This window comes from Xyrauchen texanus, chromosome 21, assembly GCF_025860055.1.
Source record: "Xyrauchen texanus isolate HMW12.3.18 chromosome 21, RBS_HiC_50CHRs, whole genome shotgun sequence".
NCBI classification, from domain to species: domain Eukaryota; kingdom Metazoa; phylum Chordata; class Actinopteri; order Cypriniformes; family Catostomidae; genus Xyrauchen; species Xyrauchen texanus.
This window is the reverse complement of record NC_068296.1, coordinates 30,934,947-30,952,835: the sequence shown is the minus strand read 5'-3', so window position 1 is coordinate 30,952,835 and position 17,889 is coordinate 30,934,947. Positions and strand designations below refer to the sequence as shown.

The following is a 17,889-nucleotide window of genomic DNA, read 5'->3' as shown; positions in this document are numbered from 1 at the left end:
ATACGTGTAAAGTAAATAACAACCAACTATAAACGATTAAAAAGTAATTTAGAAATGAAAACATAATTGTAAGTGTAGACACATAAAACAGTCACATTAAAGTAACTCTTGCTTAACAAAATAAGATAATCATTAGGAGATAGTTTTAATTTAATAAATTTAATTCTTAAAGTCATTCTACTGTCTTTGTGTTACTTCTTTTGAATAATTAAGTTTTTTAAATCTTACTTGAATTTTAGTTAGGCAGATTTTCAGACACCGTGGACAACATCTTCCCAGCATTCCATCTGCGCGGCCTTTTCCTCCATTTTTGTGTCAGATTACGGTAAGCGTTTCAAAACTCGACTTTAAAATGTGGAAATTTAGCTTTGAAAAATGTAAGTTACTCTGAGATTTCCACATATATGCATGTTAGTATCAATAAATGTAACGTTCCTCCGATTTTTGCAGTTATGTGCCCAAAGATGGTTTGGATTTTAAGTGGATTTGATAAACGGGTTGGCTCATAGGCTAAGCAGATTTGTACTCATTGCTCTGAAAGTTGTTGTCAAAACATAGTTCATGTAGGATTTATTAAACGCTGTTTTAGTTTATTTAAATGACGGTCCATGCAATGTTGTTTTAAGTACATCAGTTGTATGCTATTAGAAAGAAACATGCTGATTTTCTCAAACGTTAAAATGTTGCTAATTTATTGCACTTAAGACTAAAGGTCAATGTTATTTTGTGTCACTAGGTTGATTTAGCCTGGTCAAAGCATCATCATGCCTGGACGGTAAGACATGAAATCTGTCAGAATTGTTGAATTAATTGCCATGTTGTTCTCAATGATGATAATGCAACCAAGTGCATCTAGGGGTTTAAATCTTTCAGTGTTGCCTGTTACATAGTTGGCGTAGATTATTGACCGTTTTGTTTTTTCTTCCGAACACTAGGCTGTGGAGTAAGGCCATCTTCGCTGGTTACAAGCGTGGTCTGAGGAACCAGCGTGAGCATACTGCTCTGCTCAAGGTAGAGGGAGTCTACAACCGGGACGAGGTTGACTTTTACCTGGGAAAACGTTGTGCCTACGTCTACAAAGCAAAAAAGTGAGTGATACCATGGAATGGCTTTGGTGCTATATGAATGGAGGTGTCACTCCATGCAACATTTGTGAGGCATCAAACATCTGTTCCATTAAACTGGATGCATCATTGTTAATTGAAGTTGCTATAAATATATTGTCTTCCACATACTTGTTCAGTAATATTATCTTCAAACTGTTGCTCCGCCATGACAGTAGTTGAATTGAAAGAGAAAACTCATTGTAGAAGCGGACCGTAACGTTGAGAATGCACTGCGAAAGCACTTGTAGGGGTATAAGGATTTGCTCTGATAACTATTCGATTCAATTACGATTCTTTACCTTGCAATAGCAATGCATCGTTAAATAAAATTTAATCGTGTTTAGATTCATTTAGATTATTTTGTTAGAATTTAAATAATCAATGTTCAAGTGTTGTATTGCCTACGAGTAAAACATAAAATGCAAAGATGGCAGGAAAAAAGTATTACATATATGTAAGGTAAGAAGACTTTATTTTTCATATTTCCATTTACTGGCTTGCATTCAACTTTTGATACAGTTTGAGAAATATAGAAACTCTGTTTTCTGAGTGAGTGACAAGCAAAGAGTGCAGTTATATAAACATACATCTGTATCTATTTATATGCATATTTAGCATGCAAGCCAAACAAATCACTGAACCTAACTGTTGACACCTATACCTTTTATTTTCTTTCCTTAAAAAGAAACTCTCGCTTTAAGTTTATAAATATAACAGACGTATATGTATGCTGAAAATCAAGTGTACAAATGACCAATGCAGACCTGCCAACCTGTACGCATTTTGCGGAGCAAGTACGCAATTTGATATCAAAGTAAGCTGGTACGATCTGTCACTCTAAACTATGCAAAAAGCTGGTGATGCCTTTTTGTTAAATTGTTCATGTGCAGAACTCAAGTCTAACAGCAACTAGCCTGCCGAAAAGCAAAAGAAGAGTTCGACCAATCATAGCGCTGGGTTCATTCCACCAACAATCAAGTGGGGATGATTGACAAATGCAGAATGCCAATCATTTCAAGAGATTGCAAATCGATAGCAACACAAAATAGGTTTTTATCCCTCTCGTTCGTCCTCTGTCTGGCTGGTTCCTCAAGTGAGGACGGTGCTTTTAACTCCTTTGCAAATGTAAATGGGCTGGGGTGGATGTGAAAGTTGAAATTGTGAACTGAGTTGACCTAATGCAGACCTGCCATATCATTGGGGGCACTGGTGGATTCAGAGAAGCTACAATTTTGTATTGGAGCCTATACGGTTCTAGAGTTATGAGCAATAGCATGAATTAGCTAATTATACTGCCACTGTGGCCGTTTGCCACTTTTATATGCAACTTTGTGTTGACACCCTGCTTGTGTATAATTCCATAACCCTCAGCCATTCCCAAAGCGAGTTATAAGGTGCTTAAATTTGATTGGCCGTTGGCAGCCATTTTTTATTTGTCGAATCTAATTTTTACGAATATGTTCGCATTTAAGTCAACGAAGATACATATTTAATTTGAACTTTGTTGCTCAAATGGCTACAAAGTTATGACTTTTGTTTTAGTTGTAGTGTCCCCTAGGGGTGAAATTGTACAACATTTTGCTGATGTCTTCTAAACATCCTGTTGACTGTTTACAGAGTATGGTTAATTTTGGAGTTTATGTTGAGTAGATATTGATCAATTACTCAAATTGCATTAAACTGAAAGACTTTTATTGATAATATCTTTGGAATGATTTCACGTATTTTAATTATTTTGATAACTTTTTGTCAGGAGGGTCTGTAGATGATGTATACCAAATTGCATGCCGATAGACTAACGGTCTAGGAGGAGTTTGAAAAAGTAGGTTTTTCCAAAAAAATCTAAATTGCGTAAAGAAATTATAGACTGAAATTAAGTTTTACAGGGCTATAGATATTTTAATGTAATTGCTAAACACAGCAAATTGGACTGTTTTCTATTTAAGTAAAAGTGGCAGGTTTCTCTTCAAGAACAAAAGTTGCTCAGCTTTCTGGCAGGAGAGACGGTTCCTCTTCTCATCAAGAACATGAGATGCTGCACTGAATAGTCTCTGTCTCTCTCTCAATTAAATTCAATGGGGCTTTATTGGCATGAATGTAAACAATACAATATTGCCAAAGCAGAGGTTGCGTAAAAAAGCAGAACTACATCTTTATCTATAATTACATTTAATTTAACAAATATAAAAATGAATTATAAAAATAAATACATAACAGGTTCAGAACTGCTGAAGACCACAGTGTTTAAATAACTGAAGAGAACTGACATATGCTTACACATAAATGAATATATACACTGAGGGTCACTGTGGTGAACATTGGGGTGACACACGGGGGTAAAACACATAACACAGATTCACACACTGTCTCAGGCTGTGACATGTTAAAATGTATCTTGCAGCCAGTGCTGCTGTGTGTCCCTCTCCAAGTATTATGTTACTTTTTTCTTGTTCTGTCATGGTTATAAATTTGTTTATGCTGTGTGTTAATTTATCCATATAAATGTCCCTTGTATTTTAAATTTTGGGCAGTGAAGGAGAAAGTGCATGAAATAAGTTTATTTGAAATAAACTTCTCTCTGTACTGGTGCTTGGGGCAGATATATACCTGTGTGAAGTCCGCACAAGCATTGGAAAGCGATCTAGTCAAGAGGATTGTCGCGTTCGCATAATATGAGCGTGACGCGATCGTTTGTGTTCCGCAACTGCTTTCTGGTCCTTGAGTAATGCAGGGCTTAAAGTATTCCGGCCGGGGGCCGGATTTCCGGCTTGAGGGCAGGTCTGGCCTCCGGCGCAGGCAAAATTTATTAATCGGGCTGCAAATTACAGTCGGACGCACTTTCGGCGCGGACGCGCTTGGAAAAAACGAGTGCGCCACTTCCATTATGAGCGCGCATACCGCGCGGCTGCATTTGAAACTGGGAACTTGAATGCGGTTTAATATTTTCGAGTCAATTGATTTCACCTACCAATCATATAAGAGGAGCGCAGCTCTAACTAACGTCACAAGCCTATCAGAAGCAGAGCAGGGCGGGTCCTGGCAACAGTGTGATTGAGATCCATACCTCACGTTAGCGTCGTCGGTGAAAGCATGGAGCGCAGAACTCCAGAAACAACATTAGGTGACTTAATGTCATCATGGATGAAAAGAAAGAAAGGATGTGAGTTGGTTGATTTCGTAAATTAGCTCAGGTCAGCATAATCATATTTTCTGTCTACACCTTTTGATGTTAGCCTTACGTTGACTGAGCTAACATTAACATACACTGCTGCTAGGTAACTTCAGACTGTTAGTTAAATATTTAATGTAGAACATTCTGTGTAGCTTACTATAAAAAACATTATGTGTAGGCCTACCATGAAAACGAGTCCACTTTAAACCGTTTTATTTTCTGTCAGCAATGTATGACAAGTAACGTTGCAGTGTGTACGCACCTTTAGTGCTGTCAACGTTAATGTATGCGATTTTCTTTTTTTTTTTTGTCCAGCTTTAATGTTTTAAAATATTTAACACAATTAACGCTGCATCCGTTCTTTGTCATTCTTTAGCTCTTATTAGTTATTAGTTTGTCCACCAAATGCTTTAAACCATTAATGTGCGACAAGACAAAAGAGAACGCACTTCAGTAAATGTCCTCCTCTCACACACACACACACACACACACGAGGCACAAAAAGTCGCGAACCAGTATCGAATTCTCTTTCGCGCTTGAACGAACAATAACACACACATTTATGCCAAAATGTCCGTTTTGTCGAGTATCCTCACAAGAATCAATCATTATTAACTTTAAATGAGTTAAATAAAATCTTAAATGGAAGTAAAGAGTAGTGAGAGAATGAGACGCGTGAGTTCCTGTCACCAGCTGTAGATCTTAAAGTGACAGTAGCCACTAATTCTGTCTGTCAGTAAAGTTAACCAAAGAACAAAGGGAACAGAGAAAACTACTAACTACTCTTTGACTAAAGAACGCTTGTAGCTTTAATAAGGATTAATCGAATTTAATTTATAATTTATGCATTGCGGACTATTTTATAACCCTAAAATTTAGTATACTAAATAAAATATCAGTGATACTGGCCTTCATTAATAAAAAGATGCCATTAAGATACAGCCGTAATACTTAAAAATAAATGGTTCCATTTGAAGATAAGTCTGTGTCTGCAAAACAACCCCCCCCCCCCAAAAAAAAGTTCAGGCTCAGCAATTTTTTACACTTTAAGCCCTGGTAATGTATAACGTGCAAGGAAGGGGCACCCGGTGGACTTTATGGTGCCCTCCTAGTAGGGCTGGGCGATATGGCAAAATATATTATCACAATATTTTTTTCCATATTGATCGATATTTGTTACAATATGTAATTTAATAATGCTGCCCGTTTGAAAAGTATACTGACAATGATGCCTGAAGAAACCAGAAGGTTCAATATTTGTTGAACTATATAGTTTATTAACATAAATAAATAACAATGCAAACATTTAACTGTGCAAACATGGATTGGTTGAGAATATATTTTGTTATAAAAGAATATTGATAAACTTTAAATCTAAATGTTAACATTTTACTTTTAGCAAACATGCTTTATCTGCCTTGACAAAACAATGTAAGTTAGCTTGCCTTGTAACTTATTATAAAATATAAAACTAAAAGCTGTGACTACAGTACTATCACATCAAATTTCTTTGGCAGGGCAGCAAACATTTCAAAATATTTGTAGCGGTACAACCAAGACAACAAATGTAAACAAGTAAACCACAAAGTCCCTGGCAGATTTAAGTACTTAACTGTCAGATAAATAAAATATTAATTGTGTACTGGTTTTAAATATCTTAAATGTTTTAGAGGTAGAAATCTGAGTAAAAAGTGCAAAATGTAAACATTGTAAACCAGTCACTATGCTACACCTTTTAGGTAGTGCTCACCATATGTAACCCTAATTACCCTATTATAGGTTTTTTGCCAGAAAGACTAGTCTGTCCACAGCATCTGGCGTTAACTAACGTTAGCATGTTGGGCAAAACTTGTGGACGGAGTAACATTAACATGGGCCCGCATTTTAATACTGTCGGTGTGGTCGCTGGGATGGTACCTTTTCAGGTGTCCGAAAAGGTTTGTTGTGTTTCCCGTCTTGGTTATCACCGACCGACGGCATATTTTGCAGACCTTTATTTGCGCATCGTCGCTTTTCAGATATCCAAACCACTTCCATATAATAAACGTCTTGTTACCTTTTTTTGTCAACAATTTCCTCAGCTTTGGAAGATAGTTCGAGTTCACTTTCACCGTCGCTTTCGTCGTTTCCTCTCATTTTTTTCTTTACATTCACTTTCTTCACTGCCGGTAGCTCAAACAGTGCTCTGCTAGCAAATGGGCGTGTACTTAGACGCACAAGCCAAAATCTGCGTTCTGACTGGCTGCTGTCCGTTTATTTCTGCTTTGTAATAGGCTGTTAGGTCTATCCATATCGAGTAAACATGTCAAAAGTTTATCATCGTAGTCTAAATAAATATTATCGCGATGCCATATCGAGATCGTTTTATCGCCCAGCCCTACCTCCTAGGGTAAGATGGTACCCGCCTAGGGAGTTAATGCCCCAAGCAGACTGCGTAGTATGTGTATAGGGAGTGGCGGCCTTTGCTTGGTAGCGCCGTGATTATGATTACATCAATCGAGAGTGAAACCTGAGCACTGAGGGGCGGGGAGGCATATATATCGGCTCATATTTTTGGCCTCTTTTCTCTTTCGGCCATATGTATTATTTTGATTCTAGGCCTTACGATTGCAGAGATATGAGCCAAAATGTAAAAGTATTTATTATAGCGCCACCTCGGTTCAGATGGGTGTGCGCCTGAGTATTGGGGGGGATTTGGGATCATCCTGCCAAATTTGGTGTCTCCACGACTTGCAGTCTCTGACGCCCAGACACTTGGCAGGAAAAAAAAGAATATGAAAGAGAAAATCAGTACAATTACAATAGGGTTCCAGCAGCTTTGCTGCTTGGCCACCTAATAATTTATCTTAATCAGGGAAGAGGCAACAACAATTAACTTTCTTTGGTCAAATGGATGCAAACTGTTTTGAATGATGGCACAGAAAACCAAACGTTGCAACATCCATCAATCCATTTTATCGTATGTAGGTTCTCTGGGTGAACTCAAGTGTGCTTTCCCTTTAATCTCGCATGCTCCGTGTCTGTTGTGAGAAGGTTTGTGTAATAGGAGACGGTCACATTGGGTATTAATAAAGGTATGATAATCGATTCTTAAATTCTATAATCGATGCATTGAAATTTCTTTGATAGATCGATGCCACATGATGAATCGATGTATTTTTACACCACTAAATACTTGCGCTGGGTTATGAATTGAGGTCTGGTGCATTTCAGAATGCATTGACATGTGAAATCGAGCTTCTTGCAAAGTGTGTCTGCATTCACATACTTTTGTAGAGTATGTTTTGACCCTTATCAATGAACCACCAACTCTTGCATTTAACTTAGTCCTGTGCCGCAAGACATATAATTGGAACGCAGCCCTAAAATTCACTGTTTCTTAGAATGTATTGTTTCACGTAGTTTTTTGGCAGTGTTTCTAATGTGAATCGTTTACATTTCTTAAGGAACACTGCAACACCCGGTGGTAAGCCTAACAAGACACGTGTCATCTGGGGTAAAGTCACAAGGGCCCATGGAAACAGTGGAATGGTTCGCGCCAAGTTCAGGAGTAACCTTCCCGCAAAGGCTATTGGGCACAGAATCCGTGTGGTAAGTGTTTTAAAGTTTGTCTCTCTGGCTTCAATTATCAGTGTCTCTCCCTCAAAGAAATGGATGGATGTATGTATCGTAATGTTGCATTTCTGTAATCATGATTCCGATATGCCATAAGATATTTTATAAAATTAGGGAGAAATAAATTGAAGAGATAGTTACTTATGTTATGGCAGTTTAATTTTTTTTTGGCTATGGCTCTGGGCAATTAATGCTGGTGAGAGAGCTACAACAAGAACACTGTGCCCAGCCCATGTTGCTCAATTCGTAGGGATAGTTATTTACTAATGCATGTGGGTCCTATCTTAAGAGGAACACAACAAGAGATGTTAAGTACTATGTTCCTCTTTGACACCATTAACTTTCATTGCATGGAAGGAAGATGCTACGAAAGTGAAGGGTAACTGAGGCTTTCATTATGCCTAACAATAGAGCTGCATGATAATGGTGAAAATAATCACTCATTTTGCTCAGTTTGATGCACCATTATTCTGTCATTATAGAGAATTATTACATGGCTGCAAAATTTGGACAAAAAAAATCACTGTTTTCCACTGCTTGAATATCAGTTAATGTTTTTTAATTAAATGGCTAATTTTGAACAAGTTGTTAAAACGACAAACTATCAAATTATTCCTTTTGACCAAAATGAAGTAATTTTGTTATAGCATAATTTTCTGAAAAGCTGTTGTGAAATGTGTGTTGTGAAAAGCACTAGAAATAAAAAGGACTTACAACTTAACATGGCTGATAATTTCTGGTTGCTAGCCCATTAATATCGCAGATGGTTAAACTTGAGAGGCAGAAACCATCATTGAGGTTAAAATATGAATAATTGCCCTACCTGACATCTCCTTTTGCATTCCAGATAATTCATATAGGTTTTTAACTACATGTTTTATCATGATGTTGTTTGAGATACACAGTAGGGCTGCGCAATTAATCGAAATAAAATCTAAACCGCGATATGACCGTGTGCGATTATTAATCTGGATGGGCTGTGATTTAATTAAATTAATTCTATATAATGTTTGAGCATTGTTGGTGTTTTGAGAATGGTTCTGCACTCCACAACTCCCTCTCATGCTTAGAGTAACAGAAGTGCTCAGAGTTCAGTTCCGTTTGCTTGCGTGCGCTAAATGCTTTATTAACACTAAACTGGTGTGTCCAGCATGAAGCGTTTCTTATTATCTGCGGTAGCAGCATCTCAGTCTCCGCAAGGCACATGTTTCATAATAATATCGCAGAATACAAGATGGGGTTTAATTAAAACATCTTTATTAAATGATTGCTGAGCAAACAGCATTAAAAGTAACACCTGCAGAGTCCAGAAAACTATCTTAATTCTCCTGTCATTTCACGAGAGAGCGTGTCGCCCTTATAACACTCCCCGCGGAAACAAGTGAAAGCGGAACTAATGTTACCAACATCCAGCAAAATGAAAAGGAACGTACATATAATAAAGCTATATTAAATATTTAGTTAGTATACTATAATGCATTACTAAATTAAATATAATAAAATAATGAATAAATATAATTAAATTAAAGAATAGTTTGTATAAGCCAACTAGTTTTAAGCCCTAGAATAAAAAGTAACATTTATATTTAGTCTATACTGAATTATTCAATCAACCAACATTATTTTTTACAGCAAAAACTATGGTTTTACCAACAAGAAAATGTAGTTAACAGTGACATTGAGCAGAAAGCTTATATATAACCAGTTTTGACAGAGCTGCTGATAAAAGTTTGATGATCAGCATCAATTGATGAGATGAAAAGAAAATTGGAGATCGGTATCGGATGTTAAAATCCTGATTGGAGCATCCCTAATATTCAAGTTGACTGTTTCAAAAACTAATGATGATGATGATTAGTGGGCTGAGATCATGTCACAAAATGGACAAAAACGGGTACATGTCGGATGGTAACATTTGAATATGATGAAGACTTTGTGGTTGAACTGAAAAAAGGTCAGTTTGGTTCTTTTTAAGAAGGCTCAAGTGTGAAAACATCAGTAGCATTTTTGCAGTTGAACATGTGGAAAACATTACCATCATAATCACAGTTCAAATCGCAATATTTTCTAAATAATCTCAAAAATGACTTAGTGTGCAGCCCTAATACCCAGTGTGCGTTACTAGTTTTCTCAAGAAGGCTTTAGTTGGGGTTATTGGTTATATTAGAACCTTGAAATAATGTTTCACCTTTGCATATTCATTACTTTGTTGATTTACATTCCAAGTGATTGAAATCAGTGAATTTATGAATAACAATGTGAATTAAGCAACGTGGGCTGGGAACAGTGTTCTTGTACTTCTCTCACCAGCACTACTTGCCCAGAGCCATAGCCACACACAAAACAAACATGTCACCAAAAGCATTTAGTAGGGAATTGGCACATTTTTTTGTTCAGGTTATACGGTGTTTGGCCACAAATGTGTGTTGCGTTATTATCCATTTGCATAATAATGCATCCATTTCTCCTGAGTATAGATTAATTGTGATTGTTCTTTTTTTACCTAGACGTAGTGCATTGGTGATGTAAATTATTTCTGTGATAAAGTGCAGCAGTTAAAGCCATGTGTTGCATTTGAGGTTTTGTTTAATGAGTGTTAACAATTTTCTTTCTTTTACAGATGCTGTACCCATCTCGTGTGTAATGTGCTTTTCTGTACAGACAATAAAAAATTGGTCCAAAAATTTGGTCTTGTTTCATGACTTGTGAATGTTTCCAAGCACTCTGAAATAATGCAGAAATTGTAACGTCTTGCAAGACTTGTATCCACCAATGTATTGCAGTACCAGTAAAAGCATTTGCAGCTAAATCGACACTTTGGCACTTTGTCTGATCCTAAATGTGTTCTGGAGAAATGCTTGGCAGGTTGGAATCTGAACAAAACCATTGGGGTTACTTTTTCAAAAGACTTCAAGTTAAACAGGTTTCTTGCTAATGCTTCAGTATTGATTTATAACATGTTATAGGAACAAAGCTTTTATAAAAGATCAAATATTGAGTACATTTGATTTCTGGTGAACACTATTAAATATTGACCTGAAACAAGACATAATCTACATAATCTTCGAATGAACCCGGTTCCTGAGCCACCTTCCTGAAGAGTTAAGTTCCAGTCTTGATAAGCTGGTGCAGGTGTGTTTTAAATACAGTTGGAGCTCAACTGCAGGAATGTTGCGCCCTACAGTAGTTTGCTGTCCTAGATATAAGTGGCGCCAACTAGATGTGTGGGAAAGCTTGAGGTTAAGACTGAAATGATGCAAACATTACAACATGAACTTGCATACAAATATAATTGGTAAAAACTGTATGTCCATAGATTTATGCTGGATTTATGTGAAAGATATCGATATGCTGTACTCATTTAACAATGTTTTTTTTTTGTGCAGAAAGGATTTGAGGAATAAGGCATTAGTGTCGCAGAATTAAAGTTAATTTTTGATGGGACTTAAATTAAGAGGTTTTCCACACATAGTGCAGTATCATCATCACGCTACTTTCTAAATGGTAAAATTCCACTACGCGACGAGCAACACGCTTATCACTGCAATACTAGCGTTTGACTGCAGAGGATGCGCGCGACCTTCTGTCTAGCAATAAACTCCGCCCACTGAGGGTGCTTCGACGCATTTACTGCGAAATGAATTCTTGGTATTATAGTTCTAATACACAGTGTGAACGTGCAGTAAACGGTCGGTTACACTACATTTCCCATCAACGCACTCGGTCTGAATCCTTCAAATAGATGGTTTATAACGAAGTTGTTTTGCCCTGTCTGTTGTCGAAGATCCGCAGAATAACAAGAGGAAAGAACAGGTACCTGCCGCAACGGACACTTTTATATTTTATTTGCTATGTCAGATTAGGATTTATCGTTTAGTAGGCCTTGCATGTCACATACCTGTAAATCTGAATCCCTTTTTAAAGATTTTTTTTTTTTTGTCGGTGATGTATTTTGACTCCGTTAGACATGTCCTGGCAAACATTCGAGTTTATCCACGTCATAAAAATGTAAACAATGAATTAATACGCAGTTTGGATGAGAATGTTGTGCTGCTGTAATGGACATCGTTCAGCGCATTGTCATATCCTGATGTAAGTGACATCTATTGTCTCTGTTCAGTTATGATGATGCGCTCCCTTTAGACACATTTTAACGCGTTAAACGTATGCCACTGCTATTGTTTACCTTTACTAAGTGTTGTAGATGGTTATAGAATATGTGGAACGAATTCTCCAACAAACGTAGAGCATAAAAAGGGGATTTTTTTTTTTAGGTGTGCGGATTTGCCGTAATAAAAGAGCAGCTTTTCTATCCTAACCTAAACCTCTAAGAAAAATTATCAGAGTGGGCCATGTTAGAAGATATATTTACAATTTCCCATGCTTGTTTTTTTTTTTTTTTTTTTTTTATCAGAAAGAGGCTGAAGATGTTAATTAGTGAAGCCCGTGTGGTTTATTGTTTTCCAGCAGTATCTGTCCTGGAACTGTTTGTTCTTTTCTGACACTCGAATAATCAACATAACGAATTAAAGTTTATCTATTGTGGATACTCACCGGAATATTCACCGGATAAATGTGTAGTTTCTGTATATAAATAGTGTATAACCATCATGCGATTATATACTTTTATTAAACTCAAAACTGATCGAAAATAGTTTTTTGTATGGCTGTGGCTCAGAAACCTAGTGAGCAACCTACCAAGGTAGCATCGTAGGCGCGAGCAGCATTTTTGGCGATCATAGACAGGTGAATATAACAAAGTCAAGAACTCAAAATATAAAGAAATAATTAGGAAATATTAATTTTCTTAAAGACAATTTCTATTTTTGGAACACTGTGATTTTTTTGTGTGCAATATTTCAACTTAAAACGTTGTATTAGCCTACAATTTGTTTATATAATAACATTAGATTCTATTATATAGTGAGAATCTAATGAGAATCACCTTTGATAATTGTAAAACCTAGAGTCTAGACACATTGCGGTCAGTGTTGTAGTCGAGACCAGAAGAGGCTGTGTCTGAGACAGGACTCTTACTGCATGTGTTGAATGTATATAGTTTAAACTAATATTGACTGTTGAGTGTAACGGAACTAGCTCGCGATCACGATATGCTCTTCTCTCTGGCGCGCGCGTGCAACTACCGGGCTTCCCTCGATATTGCACAGACCTTAAAACCAATGGGACCAATTTCAATTCTAGTGTGACTTTTCTAGTTTAAAGCGTTATGGAGGGTCAAGTCGAACCTCACAAACAGTAGCAGCCCTGACAACACTGAGGAGGAAAAGAGCAACACTGTGCTATGTGCCAAAAAATACAATAATTACACATCATCACCTTTACAAAATTGTTTCACGATTTTACTTGAGGAAAGGTAACTGACCAAATTTTGTCAAAATGTTATAGTTTCATTTGAAATAATCTAAAGGTAGAATCTATTAGACCTCATTTTATATAAATAGTGGCATTTTTCAAGATGTGTTTCAGCTAGTGTTTATTTTGTCATAATACTATCATTGTTATTATTATTATTACTATTTTTCCAGACTAGCTACATGTACATAAATATGCTCTTCAATTTTTAAAATGGGGAGAGAAAACCTCCTGTAGATTTTGTTGTTGACATCAACAACAATAATAATGTCACTTAATGCATGTCCTTGTACTGGAAAACTATGAACAAAACTATGCAACATAAAAGGAAATGTGACCTAGGATACATTAAATACAGATTATGTTCAAATTTCATCTATAATAAAATGTTTGCTCAATCAAAAAAAACAAACTTCTGTTTTCACTCCTTTAAGAGTCATTGTAACTGATAATAGTAATTGTGAAATATCGTGAAACCATGATACTTTCTGAGACTGTTATGATACCGTGAAAATCTCATACCGTTGCAACCCTAGTGGCGCTCCTGAGTGAGACACCGGAAACACAGCAATACGTGGCACAACGGTCAAAAACATCCGTTTAGCACAGGTTTGCATAGAAAAATAACTGAATAACAGTATGCATGGATGCAAAAACATGTTTGGTGTGAACAGCCCCTTATTCAAGTGACACAGCACCAGTTGAAGTTTCTCAGTTACTTCTCAAAAAAGTTGCCTTTTGTTGCAAATGATTGTAGGTCAATATCCACTTCATCCAGTGATTGGTTTGTTCTCCATTTTCTTCGCTTTCGATACTGTTTTACAGAGTTAGGAACCGCTGCAAATGATTTGGTGAGATAGCAGTCCGAATGAATAAAACTTGAGTTGCAATTTTTTGCTAACCTGTTTGGCCAATTCAAAGAATGATTCATTTGTGAATCGGGCATCACTAGTCCTGATTCTACACAGCCGGCATAAACACGGGACACATGTCACAATTGCTGATATTGTCAGTCAGAGAAATGTGTCAGATAAGTTGAAGTGCTCATGGTATAGTTTTTGAAGGGGCTCTACTGGTCTTGGAGTGAAGTCTGAGTCCACACTTGTTCTAGTCTGAGTCCAGATGGAGTCCAAATGCTCCAGAGTCCATGACAAGACCAAGACCAAATATGTCTAGAGTACTACAACACTGCATTACAGTAATTAACATTTTAGGGGAAATGCCACAATTCAAACAATCCTTAAAGGTAGCTTAAAGATAGCCTTCATTTTCATAATGCAATATATATGTGCATTTTGAGGTGATGGCCAGAAATGCTGTCTCACTATGTGTTGAAACCTAGCCATGGTATTAATAGTGTTGCTATCCTGATGACATAATTTCTGGAGGAGCACTGCTCACAAAATTAGATAACATTCAACAGAATTGATACTGAATATGCATTCAGAATGTCAAAAGAATAGTTAACCATTTACCTACAAATACAATAATAACATTTTCTCAGTCTTCAAAGGCAGGTTTAAATAGGATAAAAGGGGATTCACGCATATTGTGTGCTCACAAAATATGAATAACATTTCCATTCAGGTTAGTAACCCATCCTTGCTCTCATCTCTTCAGATTGAACGACTTAGACACATAAAGCTCAGAATTGAAGCAACAAAAGCGCTCCTATGTTGGTAAAAGAAGATGAAAGGACATGATTTGGGAAAGGACTGTCTGGCATCTGGTTCTGCGTACAGGGCCGTACCGTCCAGAGAGAACTTACCTGTGACTGAGGGAGACCAGAACAAACTATCTAAAGTCCAGGTAAGTCATTTCTGAGCATTGTCAGATTTTTGATAGGAAATCAAATGTTAGAATTAAAATATACTTTAATAGTACCTTTACAGGGAAATTAATCTTGGTATCAACTTCTACAAAACAAATACAGACAACCACCAGAGAGTAACATACACATATTATAACAATAGATATTTGTTCCAAAACATTATCAATACCCAGGCCATTTCCACCATCGACATTGAGGAGAACACATGACACAAAGTGGTCAATCAATATGGGTTTTTCAATAACTCATTCTAAATGTTTACATTTGGCCCTCCCAGTCTTGAATATTTGGTTACATCCTTGCGTAATACACACAGTACAACCATTCAACCAATATAACCCACTTAAAGGGATAGTTCACCCTATCATTATTTACTTACCCTTATGTCGTCTCAAACTCGTATGACTTTCTTTCTTCCGTGGAACACAAACAAAGATATTTTAATGGAGATATGATGTCAGTTTGTCTATACATAAAGCACATAAAGGCAGCATAAAAGTAATCCATAGGACTCCAGTGGTTTAATCCATGTGTTCTGAAGTGATCTAATCCATTTTATTTTTTTCACAACAGATTTTTCACTTTAAATATTGACAGATTTCAGCTCGATTACACTTCCTAGCGCCATCTAGCACTCTGCACATGCGTCCAGAACACTAGTAGTGTAATCAATCTGAAATCATTATCAGACCTAGAGACTGCAATGGCAAGATGTACAGTGAAAAAGGTGTTACGTTTTGGTCTGTCCTTACCCCAAAATTGATTGGATCGCTTCAGAAGACATGGATTAAACCACTTGAGTTTGACTTTATGCCCTTTTTGAAGCTTAAAAAAGTGGGCACCATTCACTTGTATGGAAAAAATGACAACATATCGCTATTAAAATACCTTTGTGTTCTGCAGAAGAAAGAAGTCATATGAGATTGAAACTACAAAAGGGTGAGTAAATGATTAGAGGCCCCACTTCACATACACCGATCAGCCACAACATTAAAACAACCTGCCTAATATTATGTAGGCACCAACAATCATGCCATGGTCCAAATCACTGAGATCACATTTTTTCCACATTCTGATGGTTGATATGAAAATTAACTGAAGCTCCTGACCCATATCTGCATGATTTTATGCACTGGACTGCTGCCACATGATTGGCTGATTAAATAATCGTATGGATGATTGTTGGTGCCAGATGGGCTGGTTTGAGTATTTCTGTAACTGCTGTTCTCCTGGGATTTTCACACACAACAGTCTCTAGAATTTACTCAGAATGGTGTCAAAAACAAAAAACATGCAGTGAGTGGCAGTTCTGTGGATGGAAATGTCTTGTTGATGAGAGAGGTCAACAGAGAATTGCCAGACTGGTTTGATCTGACAAAGTCTGCAGTAACTCAGATAACCACTCTGTACAGTTGTGGTGAGAAGAAAAGCATCTCTGAATGCTATTCTGAGATGCGGGTTGGCTCTGTTTTGGCAGCACAAGAGGGACCTACACAATATTAACATGTGGTTTTAATGTTGTGGCTGATCGGTATATATCCAATCCACTGTAAATACACTCATCAGGCCCCTAAACATACAAATATTGTACAATATATGTGATAATATACTGTTTAACATTGATTTAGCTGAGATGAAACTGTAACAAAGGACGGTACTGATGTTTTTCCACGTTTGTCTATGTTTCATTTTGGTCCCCTGGTTTTAGCTTGATGATAACCAAAATACATTTAAGATACTGAATGTTGGTCTCAATTATTGTCAATCCTTTATAGCCAATGTTAGTCTTAACTTTTATTTACTGTGAGATTTAACTATAACTTTCTATAACAAATACATTTTTTATGCATGCTTTATTCAGATAAATGCCGTGGTCTCAGGCTTGACTCCTGTGATTGTTGATGTGTGAAGATTAGCTAGTGGACCTCAAGGGTCTGTTGAAGGATTTTGTGGTCATGCTGACGAAGTAATTTGCTTGATGGAGCACTAAAGAACCTACAATAAAAGGCTGCAACCCTTGTTTGTGTTTGGAAAGGTAGTCAAGGCCTTTGTTCTCTGCTCAATTTTCTTTGTCTTTTTCTATCGCCCTCTCTCTCTCTCTTTGTATCTCTCAACCACCCAGTATGTCACTCAGGATGCCATGTGTGCAGAGGCAGTGGTTGTGATTGGCTGCTCACCCTGCACTTAGAAGCTGGATCTGTTTACATAATCTAGCTCCGCCTAATTTGGCACGACAGCCTGTTGCACTCTTGAATTCCGATGATGCGTATAGCAGCCTTTGCAGCTGATAGGCTGATGCCCCCTGAGTCTCAGGCAAGCTGTATGTTTGTGCAACGTGAGCTTGCGTGGAGCAGAAAGGGGAGGGGGTCATCTTGCACGTGCTGAGGAGCATTGCAAAACGCTTTACAGTAGGCTTCTCTTATTCATCTAATGCAGCCAGACATGTGGAAAAATAAAAAGACAGTGAAGAATTTTACAAGTGTTACCTTGAGTCACTTTAATGTGAAAGTTATGTAAAGAACATTTTCACATTTGTTCTCTCATAATTTCTCATGTTATTTTAGCTTGAATGTTTTTTTTTTTCTTAGTGTTTTTCAGTCGATAGGTAGCTGAGCTTGGTATTGACTGTGTTCCCAGTCTGTCTGGTTTCTAGATCGTTCTTTTCTGTGCCTTACTTCTGCATTCTGATCAGTCCCAGATAAGGTTTCCCATGAGAGCTCGTGACAGAATTGCTAAAGCTGGGCTGATTTATGGGGCGACTGACAGAAGAAAATTAGCTTAGTATATTTTTG

General features: G+C 37.1%; 2 protein-coding genes and 1 long non-coding RNA gene across 4 annotated transcripts in view; 2 read left to right on the top strand and 1 right to left on the bottom strand.

Annotated features, from left to right (window-relative positions):
• Positions 1-17,889, bottom strand: part of LOC127661424 (uncharacterized) — a 359,800-nt gene that overhangs the window by 233,950 nt on the left and 107,961 nt on the right. The gene's annotated exons all lie outside the window — the stretch shown is intronic.
• Positions 249-10,577, top strand: LOC127661422 (60S ribosomal protein L35a). The gene is made up of 5 exons (XM_052152124.1): positions 249-325; positions 737-775; positions 936-1,088; positions 7,725-7,869; positions 10,514-10,577. Exons 2-5 carry the CDS (start codon positions 765-767, stop codon positions 10,535-10,537), a joined length of 333 nt encoding a protein of 110 aa, XP_052008084.1. The 5' UTR covers positions 249-325; positions 737-764; the 3' UTR covers positions 10,538-10,577.
• LOC127661406 (ATP-binding cassette sub-family C member 5-like) overlaps positions 11,570-17,889 on the top strand; it is a 45,252-nt gene continuing 38,932 nt past the window's right edge. Inside the window, exons 1-2 of one of the 2 annotated variants that reach the window (XM_052152087.1) lie at positions 11,570-11,706; positions 14,887-15,075. In XM_052152087.1, coding sequence (XP_052008047.1) covers positions 14,956-15,075 — 120 coding nt within the window. In that variant the 5' untranslated portion in view covers positions 11,570-11,706; positions 14,887-14,955. Of the gene's footprint in view, positions 11,707-11,839; positions 11,986-14,886; positions 15,076-17,889 lie in introns of those variants that run through there. The other variant, XM_052152086.1, reaches the window with a different exon arrangement.

Bases quoted from the DNA above. Each gene is read 5' to 3' on its own strand.
- LOC127661422 (XM_052152124.1), top strand. The intron at 1,089-7,724 runs GTGAGTGATACC...ACATTTCTTAAG, and splicing joins TACGTCTACAAAGCAAAAAA to GAACACTGCAACACCCGGTG. The intron at 7,870-10,513 runs GTAAGTGTTTTA...TTTCTTTTACAG, and splicing joins TTGGGCACAGAATCCGTGTG to ATGCTGTACCCATCTCGTGT.